The following is a 21,106-nucleotide window of genomic DNA, read 5'->3' as shown; positions in this document are numbered from 1 at the left end:
TGAGCATGCAGTGTCAGCATGCAGAGTGTGTAGCCAGAGGTATAGAGTCTACACGAGACAAGTCTACACGAGACGAGTGATGTGTGTGTAGCCAGAGGTATAGAGTCTACACGAGACAAGTCTACCTGAGACGAGTGATGTGTGTGTAGCCAGAGGCATAGGGTCTACACAAGACGAGTCTACGCGAGACGAGTGATGTGGGTGTAGCCAGAGGCCTAGAGTCTACACGAGACGAGTGAAGAGTGTAGACAGAGGCAGAGGGTCTACACGAGTCAGGCACAGTGTGCTATAAGAAGAATAGAGTTACGAGTTGTACCGGTGTATGGTGACCGTACTCGGAAGAAGAGAGACCACACGTTGTATCGAGATAAGTGAAGATTTAATAAAATAAGTGTGTTACCCGTCAAGGAGTTTCCTGCCGTCATTTCCAATACTTCACAAGTACTGTAATATCAATGGTTGTCTTTTCAGAAAGTTTATCTTATTTTCCCGAGCTTCATCATCATGAGCCATGATCAAGCTTTGGGGATTTTGGAAAACAATGGGACAACTGCAGCATATATATGTATAAGGTAAAGATTAAAGGTGCAGCCATGATTTGTCTCGCCAACGCCACTACTGGCAAAATGGCCTCCATTAGAGGGATCCCTAGAGAAGCTCTCTAGAGAGTATTGTTGACATACTCTTGCATGCTGGCCAGACGTCTTGGAATAGGTAGGAATACCCACACTTTACCCCACCACAAGCCAATCAACTCTTTGTGGTGTACCCATTTATACTGCTGAGTGGACGGAGGTTGGGGGGGGCGGGAATTCAAAAACATGCCCCACTTTTTACCCTGCACCGGGAGATCTTACCGGCGACCTTTGGATTGCAAGTCAAGCGAGCTGACCACTATACAGCAGCATCCCGCATGAATATATGTACGTATGTTGAACTTCTTTCAAACCGTGCGTAGCCAATCGTGCTACTCAGAGGTGCCGGGGAAGAACAATAAACTAAACACAAACAGCAGTTCTAAAGAAATGAGTTTTCAATCTAGATTGAAAAACGCGTAGATCCAGTTGCTTTCTAATATTGGAAGCAAGGGCATTTCAGATGGCCGCAGAAGCGCATCTGAAAACGTAGAATTGCAACATAATTATTTTCCTGATTGTACTACACAGAGATAACGTACATGCTACATTTACATACATTTGTATGCATTATGAATGTATAATTTGCCCCGTATTGATAATTTAGGCACTATTAGTAGACATTTGGTGAGTCTGTGAAGGTCAAAGCTAAGTTCAGAATGTGTGGTGGTGCTGCTTTTATTCGTGCGTATGAAAAAATAATGACATAAATGAAATACCTATACATCACAACTATTGTATTTAGTGTACCCGTGTTGATATTGCAATTCTGTAGAGCATGTTAAACATTCGTAATTTTTTACAGTTTCGTATTTTAACACATGAAAGAGAAACGCAATTTGTTCAAAGCCATAATTTTTCATCTATAAATGACAACAGAAGCAATAATCCGTGTGAGAATGATCAAAGGTATGAACTCACCCGGAGTTGCTGTGTAGTCGAGTGCTTGTCAGCTCGCGCTTAATTTTTGTTAAAAACCTCCGGGTCCTCCCAGGATTGCTCGAGAGCTGGGTGATTTTTTTTATCGGCAGGAAATTCCCCCCCCCAACCTCAGCTTTATGGTTTTATGGCTTTTTTGGTTGGTAATGTGGGTAATCAGATGGGAAACAACAATTCGGGACTGACTTTTCTCCAAATGAAAAGTGCATATGAATAAAACCCTCAGTCACGTTGTTGATGCAAGTGTTCCACTTGTCACATAGTTGCTGTAACTTTCAGCGAGTTGATTTGAAATTGGCTCCTGATGTACAGCAATTATAGCGCGTTTGCAAAATGCAACGGATATGATCACATGTTTTACAGCATAAGCATTCGGGACACATGGTACATATATCCTGTTCAATAGCGCCAATTTTATTGTTTGGTAACTATATTTTCAGTCTGCTGTGTCAAATATTTATTCAGAAGAACCGTTGTGTGTAATTTTAGCTTCACATAGAACACGAGTAAACATGTATGTAGTGCACATGTATGTAGTGCATCATTTTAAGCTTTTGGGTGGAGAGGCGATTTAAGGAGAAAATAACAATACATCAAACTCAGTATTAGAAGCGATTCCAAAATCATAGTATGCACTTCACAGTTGTTCTACATGTGTAAATGTTTGTTTTTGTTATCAGCTTACCAAAAACGTGCACACGTTTTGTTGGTTTCAGGCTTAACACCACAATATGGTTTGGGGGGTCACAAAGGAAATGGAGACTCTCTTTCCAGTTGTTATCGTTATTTGCAAAATGCGTACACATACGCTGATAACAAACAAGAAACAGCACATGCTGAGGCTCCGATACTCAAGTTATTTCCTCTTTTATGATTAAACTAGAAAATGATACAACTGGACAACCAGAAAGAAAGCAATCGATTACACTTACCTATGAAAAAAGACACGTTCTATATGATCTTGTTTTGCATGTAACATATTGCAATATATTTCGATTTAAAGCTTTCGTGACTGCAGGGATTCATCTTCTTGGTTCTTTCGGTAAAGTCACGTAAAAGGGAAATAATAAAATAATAAAAATAAAACATAATAAAATCATTCTCACGACGTTTCGGCCACAACGCAAGCAACTTCCCCCTCCAACCCAGCTTAAATATACGCTGCCAAACCTGGTGGTGTTCATTCAGACACTGTCTTTCCGACAGACCTGTTCTTCACCTGAGGACGGCTGCTTGCGTTGTGGCCGAAACGTCGTGAGAATTATTTTCTGCTGTTTTATTTTTATTATTTTATTATTTCCCTTCTACGTGACTTTACCGAAAGAACCAAGAAAATATATTGCAATATACTTTTTAGCAAAAATTTAGACGGACATATCTTCTTCGGTAGTGCAAGCACAGCTTGGTGATCATTGGCCTCCTGACTTGTTGGCTCTTCATGTGGAATACTGGCGACCTGGTCAAAAATGCACTTACACAACTGCAAGTTAACTTGTTTAGAAGAATTGCCCCCAAACTTGTTATAGATTGCCCCCTACCAGGAGACATATGTGCACTGCTGCACACGTCTAATGAGAAAATGATGGACTGAGCACACAATGAATCAAGATCTTTCTTTTGACCCCCTGCAAACAGTATGAGATTTAAACAGCAATTCTCAGTTGTATTAAACTGTGGCAGCTTGACACCTTGTCAATACGTGGCTGTACAGCCCGTTTATTTGCTTTCACACTTCTTAGCGTACAGCCTGCAGCTTAAAAAGTAATGTAAAAATCCTTTTGTCATATAGTATAAATAGCAGCTCACAATATGCTGTCTAAGGACATATGACCAGCAAAGCTGCAGTCAAATGTCAGATATTTAGGACAACCCAATATTTTCTTTTTTCAAAAAGAGACCATACTGGATAAATTGACCACACCTAACATTGGGTTAGGCTTGAAACACGCTCATTACGTCTCTCCCACGGTGAAGACAGATGGTATATGATCGTCCAGAAACCATTTGGTCATGTTACACCATAAATTCTAGAAAATGAATTCAGTAGCTGAAGCACGAGAAGGTTAATGTCTCAAAAAGACACCATAAAACAGTTTAAACTATAGTGATTAGATTGTAGAGCAATTACTTATTTATACGGTTAACCCCTTTTTCAACACCACAGGCACTGACACATACTAATTTAAGAAGTTAAAATATAGGCTACTGAAGAGCACAAAATATATATTGTGAGCAGAATCATTAAGGTTAACATCCCGATACCCCACTTTTAAAATTGCTGCCCTGTTGAATGTTCCTTCGATTGTTTTTCCCAATTCATTCACTGGGAAAATGCGGCAGATGCTACGAAAGAGATGCTGTCATATCATGAAAACAGGCTTTTATTCAGAGCATCCTTTTACATCGAGCATGGCCGCAGAATCTGAATTTATTTTTATCCTGGAGAAATACGAAATCATTGCCGACAATGTCCACGCAGCTTAATGTGGTAGCTACGTGTAAATACGAGCGAAAATCGCCATGTGATATTATCACACACAAGACAGCTACTGGAGGTTGTGAATTGCCACGGTGGTATCATGCAAATCAATGGTATAATTTTGTGAGTCGCTTTATTACGTTCGGCCAAACCCGAACAGTCAGTTTAGTATTTCCTCAGCAGGATGGTGAAGCTTTACGATCCAGTGCCTATCACACAACGGATGAGTCAGGATGAGGTTTCAATGAATTTTGTGTTTCATAAATACGTCAGCTCGGAAGGTAAGGTGTGCGTTGGAATGACAAGAAGGTGCAACCCTTTTGTAGATCAGGCATATGAAACGATCGCATACACAAACGGCTCTCTCTCTTCAACACCTTGCAAAATTGTCACACGCAAAAAAGTATTCCCACACGATGCCATAAAAATGCACACTGAATGCAAACGGGAATATACACAAAAGGTATTTACTGTAAATAAATTAAAATGGGTATTACTCTGTCGAAACCAAAGATCTCCACGAGGCATTAACAGCACAGAAAACACAAGGTTACTCATATAGTCATATACTACAAGCATTGGTAAGTATTCATGGTAACAAATCTTATGAAAAGGCAGCATGTAATGGTAAAGCATGCCACTAAAAGCACATTGTGTGCTCAACACTTAATTTGATAGTTAGAAATGCAAATAAATAGTTATATTTTATACATTGTGCCACATTTAATGTTTCTTAAATTAACGCCACATCGATCACGCATACTGTTAGCAAACATCCTTCTGTTGCTTAAAATAACATATATTTTTCTATACATGCCAACACTCTCATCGAAGGATTACCACAAGCATATATTAGAATATACTGTGCTTTACAAAACCCATGAGAAAAGTATACAGGCTCAATGCTGAAGCATTCAAAAACTTTAACTTATGTTCATTACATACCGCATACAATATTTTGGTTCACAAATCTTTATAACATATACATGTCTGAAACACCACTGATGGTAACGTGAACAAGCGCAAGGCTGAGGCTGATGACTTCCTCTACAGAGAGCTTTGACAGAAACATTTTTCCACCAATTCATTTCTTGCATTACTAAGGCCCTTATATGTATGTGTACATGGTAGAACTCCTCTTATTCCCGCGAAGCTTATTACCTGGCGCTCCTATTATCCACGAGAGATGTAGGCTCCACAAAAACTCCTCTTATTTGTGACCCCATTACAGGTACTGTATTGCTATATTCCGAAATTATCCGCAGTTTTTCACATCCTGAATTTTGCAAAGGTTTCTTGTTCGCAGATCATACGCAGATAAGAGGAGTCACGCGGCAAATTAATTCCATTGCCTGTGGGTTTTTAGTTTAAAAAATGCAAATAAGTATAATAAATGTTTGGATAACGTTGCGGAAAATCCGATCTGCAATATTCATCCCCGACGTCAACGTGAATGAAAGGAGTTATACTGTACTACTTTGCAAACTTCTCACTCCTAACAACTCATACTACAAGCGTTCGAAAAAGCCATAGGCTGTCTGTAACTATTTTGTTACAATTTAGTAAAACTTTTATGGATATAAAACTCTAGGGACTTCAGTAACCAATTTTATGTATTGTTGTTCAAAGCGATTTAATTATTTCAGGGGTAACTGGATAAAACTACACACTTTAGGGAATATCAACTAATAATTTAAAAAAACCACAGGATCCCAAAGGAAATGTTTAAAAAAAATCTCTGGCAATACCAGTCATTACCCTTAATCTAGAGTGCACGTACTCTCAGCCACAACGCAAGGTTGAGACTCCACATACTCCTGTTGAAAGTCCACGTTAAAGCGCAGCATGCAGCACTGGGCACTCTCTCTCTCTCTTTGGTCTACCGAGCAACGGCAGTTATGATGGAGCAGTGTCGGAGGACGTGAAGCGGACCAGGGGTGGGGGGGTTGCTCAGACAACGCACTGATAAAGGGACAAACCGTGGCATATTGGTCTGAGATTGGAGTTTATTTGCTGTTAGCTGCTCACGTAGCTGTTTGCTTCCCTGGCGTGAAGGCCTAGCACGACGTGAGTGCTGTGGTTTCCTGCGACGCACGCACCAAAGACAAGGCAAAGAGTTACACGCTAAGAAATGCTATCAATAACGGTAAATATTACCCAACTTATGACATTTAAATCTATTGTCATTTTTGAAATGCCACAGGATTAACGGCCGTGAAGTTTTATGAGTTTTTTTTTTATGAGGAGGACAAGGTGGGAGGAGAAAGGACAGAGGGAATTGGCAGCAGAATTCAGCGGAGCAGGGAAGGTTGAAAGGCGCGTCAATATTTCAGAGTCGGTATATTAATCTCTGCACGACCCAGGGGGGTCAGCACAAAGTTCACGCAATTAGAGACACTATCTTGTGAATGAGCGAGTGTTCCGAGGTCGCGTGCTTGTGCGTACCTAGTGTCTGTGAGTCCAAATCATCGTCAATGAACTCCTCCTGGTTGTGCAGTGCCTCGTTTTGGATAACGGTGGCCACCTCCCCTGGGGTGGCCACATCCTGCTCCTTCTCGTTATGCATTTGCGCATAGACGTTTCCTCCGACCAGTTTCCTGCGGGGTTGAGCGGCAAGTTCACTCCAAGAAATTTACAAAGAATTACAACGCTGCAGGTGTGGGGCTGAGGACAGCGATGGTGCAGTGGTTAAACACACTGTGCTGTGAACCTGAGCACCTTGAGTTCCATTCCTAGCCAAGGCTGACATCAGTGGCAAGTGATACAGGAACAGATCCTGGTCCTTTCCCACTTCAGCAACCCACACTGACTAGCGTGGCAAAATAGAATCAAACAAACCCCATGGTTAACACAGAGAGTGGGAAGGGCCTCGTCTAGCAGTGAATTAATTATTGTCACAGTATAACAAATTTACAACCCTTTGGCAATTCACTGCTGGATGAAGGCCTCTCTACGCCATATCGGGCATTGGGGTTGTTTGGTCATTCTTCACGATGCTGGTCAGGGTGTGTTGGGGTGGGGGAGCCCAGAACCGGCTCAGCTATCACTCGCCACTGATGCGAGCGCTTGGTGGAAATAATATTTGGTGTGCTAACCGCTGCACCACCATTCCACCACAGATACTGTAGTGAGGGATTTTTTTCCCCATTAACTTGCAGGTTACGGTAAATATTGTAAAAATGGTCAAAAACATGCAAAACCAAAAAAACACATCAAGATGAACAATCAATGGTGCCTTGTCCAAACGTTTCACACTGTGGCTCTGTTTATCGCCTTAGTTGGCGATTTAGTGGCAGCAGGTATCTTACTTGGCTGTTATATGGATCACGAAGGCAACTTTATTATTGGAATGGGAAAGTAATTTAGTGCTTGGACTTAAACCAACTGCTCCCTGCCCCCACCAACCCCTCCTTCTTCCCCGGTATCTTTATTGCCCTCTTACTACATTCAACTCACCCAGTTCTTGTTATATTTGGGAGGGAGGGAAAAGTGGATACAAACACACACACACACAGGGTGATCCTTGTATAGACCCCCCCACTTAAATAACATGTAGACATTATAGAGATAAAACAAATACATGAATACCTCTTCATATTTCCTATCAATTTCAATAATACACTTCTTAAAATGTATAACTCTCTGCTCTGTACGATATAGAGCCACCACTTTCATCGTATTTGATGACCTGTTGAGAAGGGGTCCATTAGAAACCAGTTGGGTATCTATAAATAGATCACCCTGGACAATACATGAAATGTGAGGACATGACCAAGGTTGCCGTAAAATAAAATATATGAACATAAATTACCCATTTGTTTGGATCATTTATTTCCCTTAAGAGGAGGTCTTTACATGGTGGCAAACAATAAAGATGTAATTTATTTATCCCAGAATATCTCCGTCACTGTCTAATGCCAGGCTGCCAGGCAAGGCAGTCACACATATCAGGAAACATGCAAAAAGTCTGCACCATGTATTCAAATAAAAATAATGATCTTAATCAAGGAAAGTCTCAATATTCACTGGAGTCTTAATATTCTCTTTGAGAAAGTTTCGACATTGTATTTTGTGACCAATGAATGTTTAACAAGTGTTTTGCGTGTGACAGGAAATTGGAGAAACCTCAAGGACATGAGGGGAATAACATTTAAAATTCTGCACTGACAGTTTCATGAACCCACTCGCTGTGCTCCCGCCTTCTGACCACCTCACAGCCTGGCAGGTTAAGTATTCCTACCTTTAAAGTGTTTCTATTACAGGTGCGAGCGACCGTGCCTGACACTACAGCTCAGCTATAGGGGAATTCCTCTGGGCTAAATCAGTTTTTTTCTCAACTCCAGTCCTCACGAGCCCCCCCCCACCCTCAGGGTGCATGCAGTTGTTCATTGGCTTCATTTGTGTGTGAATATAAAATATAATCAAGTAAAAGGCAGAGCCGTGGGAGATTGCGTGGACTGGAGTTGAAAAGTTATTGAGAAATAAGTATAACCCGTAAAAACGAAGTTTTTCACTATAAATCCTTTATATGCGTGGCAGCGAACTTAATATAAAGGATTTAAAAATATATTCGCCTGTGGAGGACGCGGGGATCGATCCCGCGACCTTTGGCATGGGAAGCGAGGGCGCTACCAACTGCGCTACTCCGCCACGGCCTGTGGAGGGGTTACGCTCTGGGCTCTTACACTGTGCGTTCTATTTGAATATATGTAAAATAATTTTTTTTGCCTAAAAAGTGTAAAATGTTGGGAATTTTTTTTCACGAACATTAATTGTCTCGCACAACGAGTCTGTGTGGAAAATGCCAGCTCGATTGGATCACGGGAAGTGGGTTAAAAAACGACCGAAAGATTTGCACGGTCGTAAGCAAGCACGCAAGCAAGCACGCAAGCAAGCAAGCAAGCGAACTTAATATAAAGGATTTAAAAATGGTAACAAAGGGAATCAATTATGGCTTGATAACCACTTATCAGGTTCAAATCAGTTGTTCCATATTATTTCATTGCCAATGTAAAACACTGATCATAAAGGGTTTTGGGGCAAAAGTTTACTTTTCCTTATATATTAAAACAAATGCAAAGTAGTTACTTATATTGTCATATACCAAACATACAACTTGTTCAGGTGAGTCACATGCTAAGTGGCTGATTACTGATCTATTACATAATTGCAAACCCCCCGCCTCCGCCTGTGATCTAGAAACGTGATGGGGTTCAACAATGATGACGTCATCCTGCACTATTTAAGACCGGAAGCACAATTCTGGCAAATCGTCCGAAGATGCTGGATGTAATGTCCAACGAAACGTCACGGTTACTCAAATTGTAAATGTTGTGGATCCACTCTTCAACACACCGGTGGGCTAAAGTAGTGAACTATTTGTCTTTTGTCAACGTGACACATTTTTTACTGATTGGCCGTATCGGGTGGTGGAGGGTTGCGACACATTTATAAATAACGCGATCTAACCCAAAAACCTTTATTATGAATAATACTGGTAGAGAAAGTCTACGTGTTAAGCTTTTGTCAATCCACAGCTGAATAAAGTGCTCCTAATGTCACGTCGACTACAGGGGTCGTTTGACCGTACTTCACGCTGGTCAATGCGGGTTGGTGAAGGGGGTGGCCCAGAACTAGTTTCAGTTCTCACAAGCTACTGTCAACCACTGTGTCACTGGCTCCACCCCCATTATTAATAATACAATTTTTTAATTTGCCGAAGGAACAATTGACAACTTGTTCATTGACAGCGTGTATGCGACTATACATTTGTTTTAAATCAAATCCATGCACGGGGCACATACCTTTTGAACCTGTAGATGATGTAGATTAAAAGGCCAAGAAAGGCTAGGCAGAGCACAAGCAGCACAAGCGTAACACCTGGCCCCGAGCCCGGCTGCTGGAAGCCTGCTACTGGGGGAACGTAGAGCGGACATCTCAATAAGCCAGTGGGAAAAAAAAAATTAGCATCTTTGGCATACTCATGTCCCAAATCTCAAGTGACATTTTATTCAAAGTTGTATGTCCCACATGAGTTACTTTATAGTCTGTGTGACTCACTCTCATCATCTCAAATTTTTCATCCTGAGTGGAGCTGCCATGGAAAAGTGATCAAAGATTGTCTTTTTTTGCGGTTGTCAGTTATTTGTGACCCAAACCAGATGACAGAGGCTGCAATATTTTATCACTCGTTTTTTTGTATTACGCTTTTTGCAAAACTGGCTTCAATCGCGATCCAATCACCGCGGTATGCAAGTTATACTTTTTATCAAAAGATATGGATGTGCGAGTGTTGTTGGATTACTGTTTCAAGAAACATGTTATGTATGCTGTGTAAAAAAAAAAAATGCAAACTTACCGGCAACTACTGTGATTTTTACTTCCGGATTTAGATTGAATTTCACCAAGTTTCTCTTCACAACTGACACAAGTGATTCATATACCTATAATGCAAACATCACATTTCCAGGAATTTGAATCCATTCCTCAACTTTTGAGTAAACATATCATATTCTACTGTTTGCTACAATAATATATCAAGAATGAGGTTTTTTTATGCATCAAACACATTGATTGTTGTGTAATATTTTCGTAGGAAAGATATTTATTTAAAATGGAATCTATACACTCATGATACATTTGTACCAACCTACACTCTTACACTCCAGCATTCAGAAGTAATGCAATTATTATTAATATCATTCTAAAAATACTATTGACCTTTATTTACCCAATAAATTCTTACACATTCTCGAGATTTTCCCATCAGGTGTCCCGGTTATTATGGACTATCCAGAGAAAACCGTTGCATACAAAGGGATAACACTGAAAGCTCCAAACCGATAGCTTCAATAATGCATTGCTTCACTGTAATTTCCTGGCCATTTCACAGCCCAAGCCTCCAATACTTAGTATACCCAAGTGGACTTGCGTATAAGTACTAACCAGGCTCAACCTTACTTACCGTCGAGATAGGAAGAGTACGTGCCCAATCAGTGTTATTTTGTCATAAAGTGATAAGACACAAGCAGTTTACTCACCTCAGAATGTCATTTCAAGAGTCTAGTGACTACACCAGTAAAAGAACCATATTTTTTATGGCAGCTGTCATATATACACACGCATTTACCCAGACAACCAACATATATGCCCGCACATTGATAACCCACGCTAGCGCTACATAGTAAAAGGTGCCCACAGTGGCATAGCTATCAAGTGTGCGGCGGTGAAAATGTATCAAAAGCCCACAGGCAGAGGAGGCCCGGGTGCTGGACTATAAAAGGGGGTGGAATTGTACAGGGCACCCCATTTACATCCTTGCACCACTGTGCATTTCAAACCAGCCATGCCACTGTGTGGTGCCCACCTGTTCGACTTCAGCTCCGTGGCTGCTGCGTCTCCTCCTCCTCCGCGGTTCATCACGGCGTGGCACTGCGTACACGTCCACGTGTGTAGGGAAGCCCAGGGGCACGTCTGTGATGACCTGCTCCTCCGAGATGTGACTGGCAGCCTGCCGTGCAAACGAGAGCAAGCGCCGGCTACAGCCACTCAGAGATATCCTCGGACTTTTGCCGATGAGCAAATCAGCTAAATGTGCCCAATCTTATCGTATCTCAAAAGCTAAACAGAATTTGAGCTGGGTAAATACTTAAAAGGGCTACCATCAGGTATTTTTTTATTTTACCTCTAAATCCAAATTGTCATCATCATTATCAGCAGCCACGATCAACCCACAGCTTGATGAAGGACTTCCAAAGTTGCCACCACCTCTCATGACCTTGCGATCCAACAATCAATCCAGCACCTACACAGGCATTTATTTCATTGCTTCATCTCCATGTAGGGCCTCCACTCGAACACGTTCCATATATTGCTGCATCCCATTATTAATCTTGACCATCGTCCATCATCCTTTCTAGCACAAACCCACTTCTCTTACTATTTCGGATGATGTCTTTAACCTAAATGTGTTCCTTTATCTGTTTCCCAATGTAATTCTAAACATGCATCTCTCCAATGCTTCTCTGCACACTTTTCAGTTTTTGTTTTTCATTAACAACCACGTTTCTTCACCATATGTCATAGCAGGTAGTGCACATAAAGGTTTCTTCTTTGGGTGTATTGGTACACTACTCTTCATTATCAAATTGTATTGCACATTATAAATATAATACATCCAAAACACTGCACGACCAACCCAGTGACATGAGTTGTATTCTCAGCCATAGCTAACATAAACAGCTTGAGCTATCTGAACCAGTCCTGGGCCAAAGTGCACCAATTCACAATGACCAGCGTAGTGAAGTATGGTCAAACAACCCCTATGAATTACACAGCATGGGGAGGCCTTCATCCAGTGGTGGACTGACAAAGGGTTATGCATTACTATTACTATTATTTTTTTCATTATTTCATCTGCTCTTATAAACAATTATTTAGAAAATCGAATTTGGAAGCTTATTGGCATGCAGGTCAATCAATGTGCCATTTACACAGAGGAAATTAAATACTTATTTGTAATTAAGAAAGTTAAATACATTTTAAGTATTTGAAGGCTGTGTATTGGCAATCCGAGTACTATTAGGTGCCGTGGTGGCGAGATGTTAACTACCTTGCCTGGTATACAGGATGTCGCGGGTTCGGTCTCGACCCTGACGCATGCTGTATATTTGGAATTTGCATGTTCTCCCTGTGGGCACGTGCATTTTTCTCCGGGTCCTCCGGTTTTTCCCTCCACATTTAGAAACATGCCTTTAGAGTATTTGGCTGTTATAAATTTCCACGTGACAATATGCCACTTCGTTGAGCTATCATTTGTGGCCAGGTCACTTCTGAAATAGAACTGTATAGCTCAGGTGGCCTTACCTGGTAAAATAAGAAATAGATTATTTTAAATTGTTTTTTAGTTTTTAAACTAACCGTATTCATCGTTCACACTATGAAGGGCCATTGCCCAAACCTTCAGCCAATATATATTTCATCCTTTTAAAGCCACAGTGTCATTGATGAATTAGTAAAAAAAAATTGTTACAAGTACCATCGGTTGACGTGAAAGAAACAAACACAAATGTGCACGATGTAATAGTGCACTGGGAAATATGTATGTTGTTTAGTGTGTCAGTGTGGTGTAAGAATAAAATAAAATAAAGATAATTTGTGAACATGACTCAGGTGCAACTGGAAAATAAAACCAAAACTGACCACTGAGGTTTAGTGTACAGTGTTTCCTGGTGAAAAAAAACTAAACATCTGAAAGTAGAAGTATGATGTACACATAGTGAAACATACACAGGGGTTATTTACTACAGTATTTCATCATTTAAATAAATCTGGTTTAATGTCTCTATTGTCCGACTCAGGCTCTCCCGAGTTCAGCTGGTAAGGCCCATTGAGCTAAACAGCCCATGTCCACTTACGGTTGAGCCAGCAGTAGCCTAAAGATAATTCTTCTCCTGTTACCCACAACTAAGGCTATGTACTGATCTATCTACCGACATCCGGATACACATCTACCTTTCGATATATTCATACCAGCACTCCTATATGATTTTTTTTTCATTATAACAGCATGGACTTAAACAATACAATTTGGATTCGTAAATAATGTAAATGTGACTGAATGGCAAGATGCTGCACAAAAACGCAGGGCATACGCCAATGGTAGAATTTACAAAGGGGTAGAAAATTTAGAAAAAAGAAAGGGAGGCGACAATATGTAGGATAAGATAGGCATGATAACAGTAGAAGGAGACTCAGTCGTCGGCAGAGACGAATGTTTTTACCTGGAACTTGGAGTGAGAGAGAAAGTCAGCAGTGTGGAAGGCTTGTGGGTAGGAACTCTAAACAATGTGGGTAGCAGCAGTGTATGAGTGACCCCCCGTAGAGTTCACCAGCAATGGATCTAGTTCGCCGGACTCTGCTGATGAGACACTTAATGTCAAAACCAGTCCAGAGTTTGCTTTATGAAACAATTCCCAGAAGGCCGTGCGGCCGATGGATTGGGTAAAATTACTTTCCTATTTTACGTGGAAAGACACATGGGAAGAAGGCATTACTTATTTTGTTATTCCCTCAAAGTGGAGATTGACTATGAGTTGTGACAGAATGCCTTAGTAGAAGGAGTCCACAGAGGATCTTTAAGATGGTGAGGGTGATTTATTCTTATCATGATCATTTTATAGTTGATTCAGAATTGGAGTGGGTGGCTTTCTGATGTGTTTTTGAGTTGTACCATGTGTTGTTCCACATTATGTCAGACGTTTCAACCAAAAAACACATTAGGGAGCTGTGCAGCACAGCCATGAAATTGGACTGGGAGTCAGTGAAGGGATCTGAGGATTGGGGTGATATGATCTAATTTTAATTATGAGCACCGGTAAGAAATCTGGCAGAGGAATTCTGCAAAATCTGCAGTTTGAAGGTGAGAGATTTGGAGAGGCCATAGAGTGGAGAGTGACAGTAGTTGAGCAAAAAGGTGATGAAGGCGTGGAAAAGATAAGGGTCTCAGCAGTAGATAGGTCATGGAAGCAATGGATGTTATTGTTGTGTAGTTGAAGATAGGTGGTCTTATAAAGTAGAAACATAGAGAATTATGGGTCTGGCCTGATGATGACTCAAAGGTTTCAAATACTTACCTAATTTGAGCATGTTCACAACATGCTTGTTTGCTTACATCTACATAAGTACAGGAATATCTACCAAGTCAATCTGCATACCCTTCCCTGGTCTATCTGGACACGTTTACCAGCATTTTATGTTTTAATACATATTTAACAATAGTTGTTTTTTTGCACAAATCTGTGGCAATGTTAATGGTGCATTTCTATGCATGGACCGTGGTCAGATGTTGGGGATCCCCTGGCATAGAATCAACCACAGTGGAAATTCCACATAGGAATTGATTATGGGGAAGTCGCCTGGCAGAGCACGAGCACAGGTTCATGGCTAGCTCTCTGGGGCCGCACTAGTTAATGCTGACGATGTAAGCGGTCTGTTTCAAAGCGGAAGATAAATAATCTCATGACGGTATCCGTAAAAGTGTAGGCCATATGTTCCAGCGTCACAGTCTAAATTTTCCCAGCTTGAATTGTGAGTACACAGAGCAATCACTCCCGACTCAAAAGCGATTGTGGACCATGACTGTGAAACACAGCAACTTCCTGATAGCTTTGCGACAAATAATATAGCCGCGGATACCAAAAAAATTACTAATGATTTGATTTACGCTGTATTGCATATCTAATATTATACGTCATTAGAGAAACATACTGAGAGTATTTCACTTTGGTTAATGTATACAGAACTCCAAGGTTTGAAAATGAAACTGGCCATCCTATGCCACGTACAGTAATTCGTACAAATATTTTGTTATTTTGATTTACAAGTTCCTTCCAGTAAATGGATTTCCCTGCCAGATTGTGGTCTGGATATGAGCTGCACTCACTTGTAAGAGAGAGGCCTTGACCGCCCTGGCCACGTCCTCTCGCCACTCGGGCAGCCCGGGGTTGTACGATTCCAGGCTCGGTGAGAAGAACAGGTGAAGAACGCGCACATGCTCTGTCGCGCACACAGACACGCCCCAATAAATCGCCAGTCAGAAAAACACGCTGCGCGATAATCATTATAATCGTCATCACAATAATAATGTTTAGTTCTATATAGTGGCGTTAATGCAAATTGCATCTCACAATCGATAAGGAACCACAGACAAGCTGGAAGGCAGCAGATAGGCCAGGGTTTCCCAAACTCGAGTCCTCACGACCCACCATGCTCCCTATGCAATTACAAATTAACTCATTCCACGCTGCACGCATCCAATGATTGTTAAACACATCCCACGTTATGCGCTAAGCAATTAACGCTCTGCATTAATAGAGCCAATTAAAATTAAGATTGAGATGTCAGTGTGCATGTGTGTGTACACGGCCACCACCAGTGACGATTATCTGAACCGGTCCTGGGCCTCCCCTAGGTCGACTCAGCCTTAAATTAGTACCTGGTGCGGTGTGTAAACATCGCCACTGGGGAGATAAAGGCGGTCGGGCGTGGTGCTGGCCACCCACCCCCTCGTGTACCGTTCCGGCCTTCATAGGTGCTCGCTAACAGCACTTGCCCCTACAGTCTGTTAAGGCTATACGGGGGATATTTGTCTTTGTACACGTGTTCCGTGTGTGTGTTTCACGTGACACAGGCAGCTTCAATTCAGAATCAGAATCTTTAACAATCATCAAGCGTGTGCAGCATGGTGAGGTGCCATGAGGATTGGAGTTTGGAAAACCCTGAGCTTGGCAGTGAGTCCTCTGCCAATAATTCCCCAAGCTCTGCAGTGATCTATATACTAAGATGCTTTCAGCCAATTAATAATAATTTGTACTCATAACATGTTTATACATGAGGCAGTACAATGTCTAAAATCAAATTCATTAAAAATAATAACAATACTGTAATACGGGAAAATAAACAGAAAATTATTACATCAGCACTGATGGATTCCATTCTAATTCTGGCAAAAACATAGGAGGTGTTAAGATGTTCCAACACCAAATAGACACCTATTACAAGGCACAAAGTCTGCACTAACCACACATACTTGTGGTAAAATATGCAAACAAATATACTTTCATAATGCATGCATAATTTGATTATTATATGATTTGTTTCTATCTATAAGAATAATAATTTGTATTCATTGGGTGCTTAAATGCACCAGCATATCAAAGTACCTTATATTACATCTCAACTAAATTCCTCAAGTTTTTTAAGCCTAGAGGGCTCCTAATGACAGCTGCCTCTGTGCAGCACAAGGTGAACAGGAGCGGTGGCCTGCAAGTGGGCATTATTTGTGAGTTGGTTATTCCAGTTAAGTAGTTTTGCCAGTATATTTCTCAAATTTGGACCATGAAGCCGGTACACATGCTGTATCTATAGACAGTTGCATCAATGCGTGTTTGAAAGCAATTTCCCAGTGTTACAGACAAGACACCCAATCACCTGTGAGCACAAATGAATAACTCTCTGATCATTCTAAGACTAGGCCTGACTCCTAACCGCATACGATCCAAGAACAATGCAATTTAGTGGATTCTCCCACTTTCCGATCAACTGGCTTCGGCTTCACAGCAGCACCCGAGCTGACATCCAGAGTGGGCCAGCTCTAAGCCACTCTCTGAGCCGAACGTAGCACATTTAAGTACAGGAAAGAATTAGCAGTTTTTATATTTTTATATATATGCTGTCGTGAACAACCGAATTACAACCATCAATTTCACTGCATATCTGAACCCCTTACATTCCAAGTACCGTAGTCAATGCTCTCTTGTCACATGCTACAGCCCCGGCGGGGGTTCAAGGTGAGCTCTTTGAAATATTCATTCAATATGATGACACAGTCATCAGCATTTTTGCAGTTTTTGCATCCTCTGTTATGCTTTAAAAGCATTTTAATTTCACACGCCCAGGCCACAAGCTGTTTTTCTCTTCTTCTCTGCATAGATTTGATATTGGATTTTCTCACCGTACACCATGAGAGAGCGAGAGTGCTGCACAGCCCAACTGCCCGTGGCGGCCTGCACGCTTATCGCCGTCTCTCCCACCGCAGGAAAACTCGTTGTCACCTCTCCCGACAGAGACACCACTGGCTGAGGAGTGGAGCCGAGCAGAAACATCATCAGCAGCCTTCACAGGCAGGCCTCAACCTTCTGTTAGAAAACCTACACTGACACCCGGTATCATAAAAACTCCATACAAATGTAAAATAGACAATATTTCTGATGATGGCCCTTCATCATAGCTAATCTCTGAAATCTCTTTGCTTTGGGCTGTTGCCCGAAACACCACCTGCTATATATATGTTTTCCTCTTGAAGGCTGTGTCATTGCCAAATGTGTTTAATTTTTGGTATTTGTGCTTGTGCACCACTGCCAATGCAGAAACACGTGTTTTTTGTTAAGTTTATTTTTACTGACATCACACATGTTCATCACGGCAAATGAAAGTTACTTACAAATACCAAAAAATTAGAGAACGCATTGGGGCAAATGTAGGGAAAGAGACAGAGACTAAAAAGACACCAAATGTCAATGGTAGGGGAGCACAACCAATGCAGGGACAAAAAAAAAACAAATATCCCCCATATAGCCTTTAACAGACTGTTGGGGCAAGTGCTGTTAGTAAGCACCTATGCAGAAGGCCGGAACGGTACACGAGGGGGTGGGTGGCCAGCACCACGCCCGACCCCCTTTGTCTCCCTAGTGGCGATGTTTACACACCGCACCAGGTACTCATTTGTGGCTGAGTCGACATAGGGAAGGCCCAAGACCAGTTCAGATATTCGTCACTGCTGTTGTCTGTGGGTGGGAATCGAACCTGGGTGGCCGGGTTTGTAGTGCAGCACGCTAACTGCTAGACTACTGCTCCCCACAATGCAAGGACAACACCGTGACCCACACACACACAGAATCGTCCCAACATAACAAAACATGGCATTAGTTGGCATGGACAACTTTGTATCATTCACAATAACTAATCCCTAATATAACTTTAGTTTTTTTACATACTTGCAAAACACAGGCCCAAGTGACCAGCAATAAAAAAAGCTCTATCCCAGGTGTGAGATACAAGAGTTAACACCGTTCTAAAATTGAGCACGGAAAAGAGGCGACGGTCAGGAATTCCACAGTCTCGCTAGAAGGTCTTCGCACCAACTAAGTTGAGTCAAATCTGCCCGGAGAGTATAAATGAGGTTTGCTTCTATGAACGATTTTTTTTTACCTCTTTAATCATAAACCATTGCGAAATACGAAAATATATTCAAAAGGTTTAATACATTTAAATTGTATTTTATCCAAACAAAAATAACAAACATCATTAACATTGTCATGTATTTTCATTCAATGACCATTGCTGGTATTTATTATCATCACCATCATTACAATAATTATCCTCATTGTGTTCGCTTCACCAGAAGCACCATGCAGTGCCTCATAGACACCGATTCAATTATCCAGGATGTGCTCCACACCACACAACAAACAATGTCACTTTAGAATATGTGTATCAAGAAGCTTTTAAAATGTATACCCCTACAACCCAGCTAATTCATGATCATTTCATCATTCAAAACCAATGGACCTAAATTTCACCCGCAATTGGCGAACAAATTAAATTACATTACACGAGCAATTCGATTTGATTAAAACACTTACGTGTTATTCCCCCCGGAGAAAACTGTACGAGGGAAATTTATTAACGGTGTTTGTTTAGTGTTATGGCATCGTTATTTGTATGGATTTACGCACTGGATTTGTAGTTTCATTTCGTGCGCACCAAGCCGCATGCTGTGTCTGTAACGAGGTGTGCGAGTGTGGGAGTGCTGCCACCTGTGAACTGTTCCCCAGCCACCAAGAGAAGACCATTCCTTGGCTGTCGGCAGGGATGATGTGCGTAAACACGTTGAAGAGCTGGTTACGCTTCACCACGGGGGGCATAGACAGGTACACGCTTGACAGGGGCTCTGCACGGTAACAAAAAAAGAACAAATTTAGATTGACGTGAGCGCACAAAGAGCTCTACTTAAACCAGCGTGAATTCTAGTCTGGAATAAAAGAGCATAATAAAAAATGATCTTACTCGCGCTGGCAGATTTTACTTTAAATTTCTAGGTGCAAAAAAAAAACTAAGTTAGGAAATGCTATTGTTTAATCACAGTTGTACGTACATAACATTTTTAATGTTGTATAAATCTACAAGCGCAATACAAATAACCCACTGGCTCGTATTTTTTAATGCAATCTTACCTTTCAGTAGCCTGGCACTATTTTAAAGCTGGAGAGTAAAGGTTAGTTATCAGACAAATTTCAAATGTACAACCAGCCTTTGCCCCAAAATACATTATCACCACCCTTATCTTACCTAAACATTTTTTTTGCCGAGATTGACAATTACATTTTCCACCACAACCTTAAAATGACACAACACCAAGGTAACATTTGTTTTTACCCTTGTATTCTCGTGGAGATGTTAGGTGGATCGCAGGACCATGTGACGCATTGATGTTGACCACACATAGTCCCGAGTACCTCGCGGAGTGGTTCATGGTAGGTGTGCATCATACTGCACCCCGTTTGTCTCGAGGGCACTTTTCGGTAAATTTTTCACCCCCAAATGAATGATAATTTTCACCCCAATAATTGATGTATCATTCCAATGTAATATTCGAGAACATAAGAAAGTTTGAAACATTATATTGTCTGTTAAGAAAAGTAAACAGGCTTGGGGCAGCACACATCTCTAGAAGGGATGATAGCCGGTGGTCAAGATTAACGCCAGAGTGGCAGCCAAAGGGGTGATATACGCCCCTTGCGGAGATGGAGCGATTAGAATCAGCTAGATGGATGGTTTTATCGCAGGATCATGTGAGACGGCGACGGCTTGAGGAGACCTTCATTCAGCATGGGACTGATCGTAGCTGATGATGATGATGATGTGGTGGGAAAATGTTGACCTCGCCTGGTATACAGGTCATGGGTTCAATCCCGACCCTGATGCTTGTATATTTGGAGCTTACATGTTCTCCCCGTGGTCGCGTGGATTTTTTTCTGGGTCCTCCAGTTTTCCCCTCAACATTTAGAATCAACGCACGTTTAGAGCATTTGGCCGGTATGAATGTCCGCGTTGTAAGCCACCTCGTTGGGCTATCATTTGCGGCCAGATGTGTTTAAGAAAAACAGCCACATAGCTCAGTGGGCCTTAACTGGTGAAATAAAAAAAAAATTGTTTAGTGTATAGCTTTGAAAAAACGCTCTTGCGAATCTGCTCGTGCAACGGACGTCTCCTTACGCAGCACTTGGATGTAGAGCTGTGACTGCTCCCAGCCACCGGAGTTCTCTGCGCGCACCACCACGCGGTAGACGCCAGGCTCGCGGTAGCGGTGCAGGACCGGCTCCTCCCGTAGCGTGAGGTTCACGTAAATCGCCTTGAAGCCGTCGCCCAGGTCCACAAAGTACTTCGTGGTGGCCGTGTCTCCCTGGCAACGGCAAAAGGCATCGATATTCAG

At 41.6% G+C, this 21,106-nt stretch overlaps 1 protein-coding gene across 2 annotated transcripts in view; it reads right to left on the bottom strand.

Moving 5' to 3' along the window:
- Positions 1–4,546: 4,546 nt before the first annotated feature.
- The window catches only part of LOC144935105 (VPS10 domain-containing receptor SorCS2-like), an 80,224-nt gene continuing 63,664 nt past the window's right edge, over positions 4,547–21,106 (bottom strand). Inside the window, exons 19-27 of one of the 2 annotated variants that reach the window (XM_078861507.1) lie at positions 20,890–21,076; positions 19,431–19,564; positions 17,567–17,690; positions 15,497–15,609; positions 11,420–11,563; positions 10,412–10,496; positions 9,858–9,966; positions 6,499–6,650; positions 4,547–6,137 (exon numbers count right to left, since the gene is read on the bottom strand). In XM_078861507.1, coding sequence (XP_078717633.1) covers positions 6,070–6,137; positions 6,499–6,650; positions 9,858–9,966; positions 10,412–10,496; positions 11,420–11,563; positions 15,497–15,609; positions 17,567–17,690; positions 19,431–19,564; positions 20,890–21,076 — 1,116 coding nt within the window. In that variant the 3' untranslated portion in view covers positions 4,547–6,069. The remainder of the gene's footprint in view (positions 6,138–6,498; positions 6,651–9,857; positions 9,967–10,411; positions 10,497–11,419; positions 11,564–15,496; positions 15,610–17,566; positions 17,691–19,430; positions 19,565–20,889; positions 21,077–21,106) is intronic. The other variant, XM_078861508.1, reaches the window with a different exon arrangement.

The sequence above is a fragment of the Lampetra fluviatilis genome, chromosome 12 (genome assembly GCF_964198595.1).
Source record: "Lampetra fluviatilis chromosome 12, kcLamFluv1.1, whole genome shotgun sequence".
In the NCBI taxonomy this organism is placed as follows: domain Eukaryota; kingdom Metazoa; phylum Chordata; class Hyperoartia; order Petromyzontiformes; family Petromyzontidae; genus Lampetra; species Lampetra fluviatilis.
This window is presented reverse-complemented; position numbering and strand designations above follow the sequence as displayed.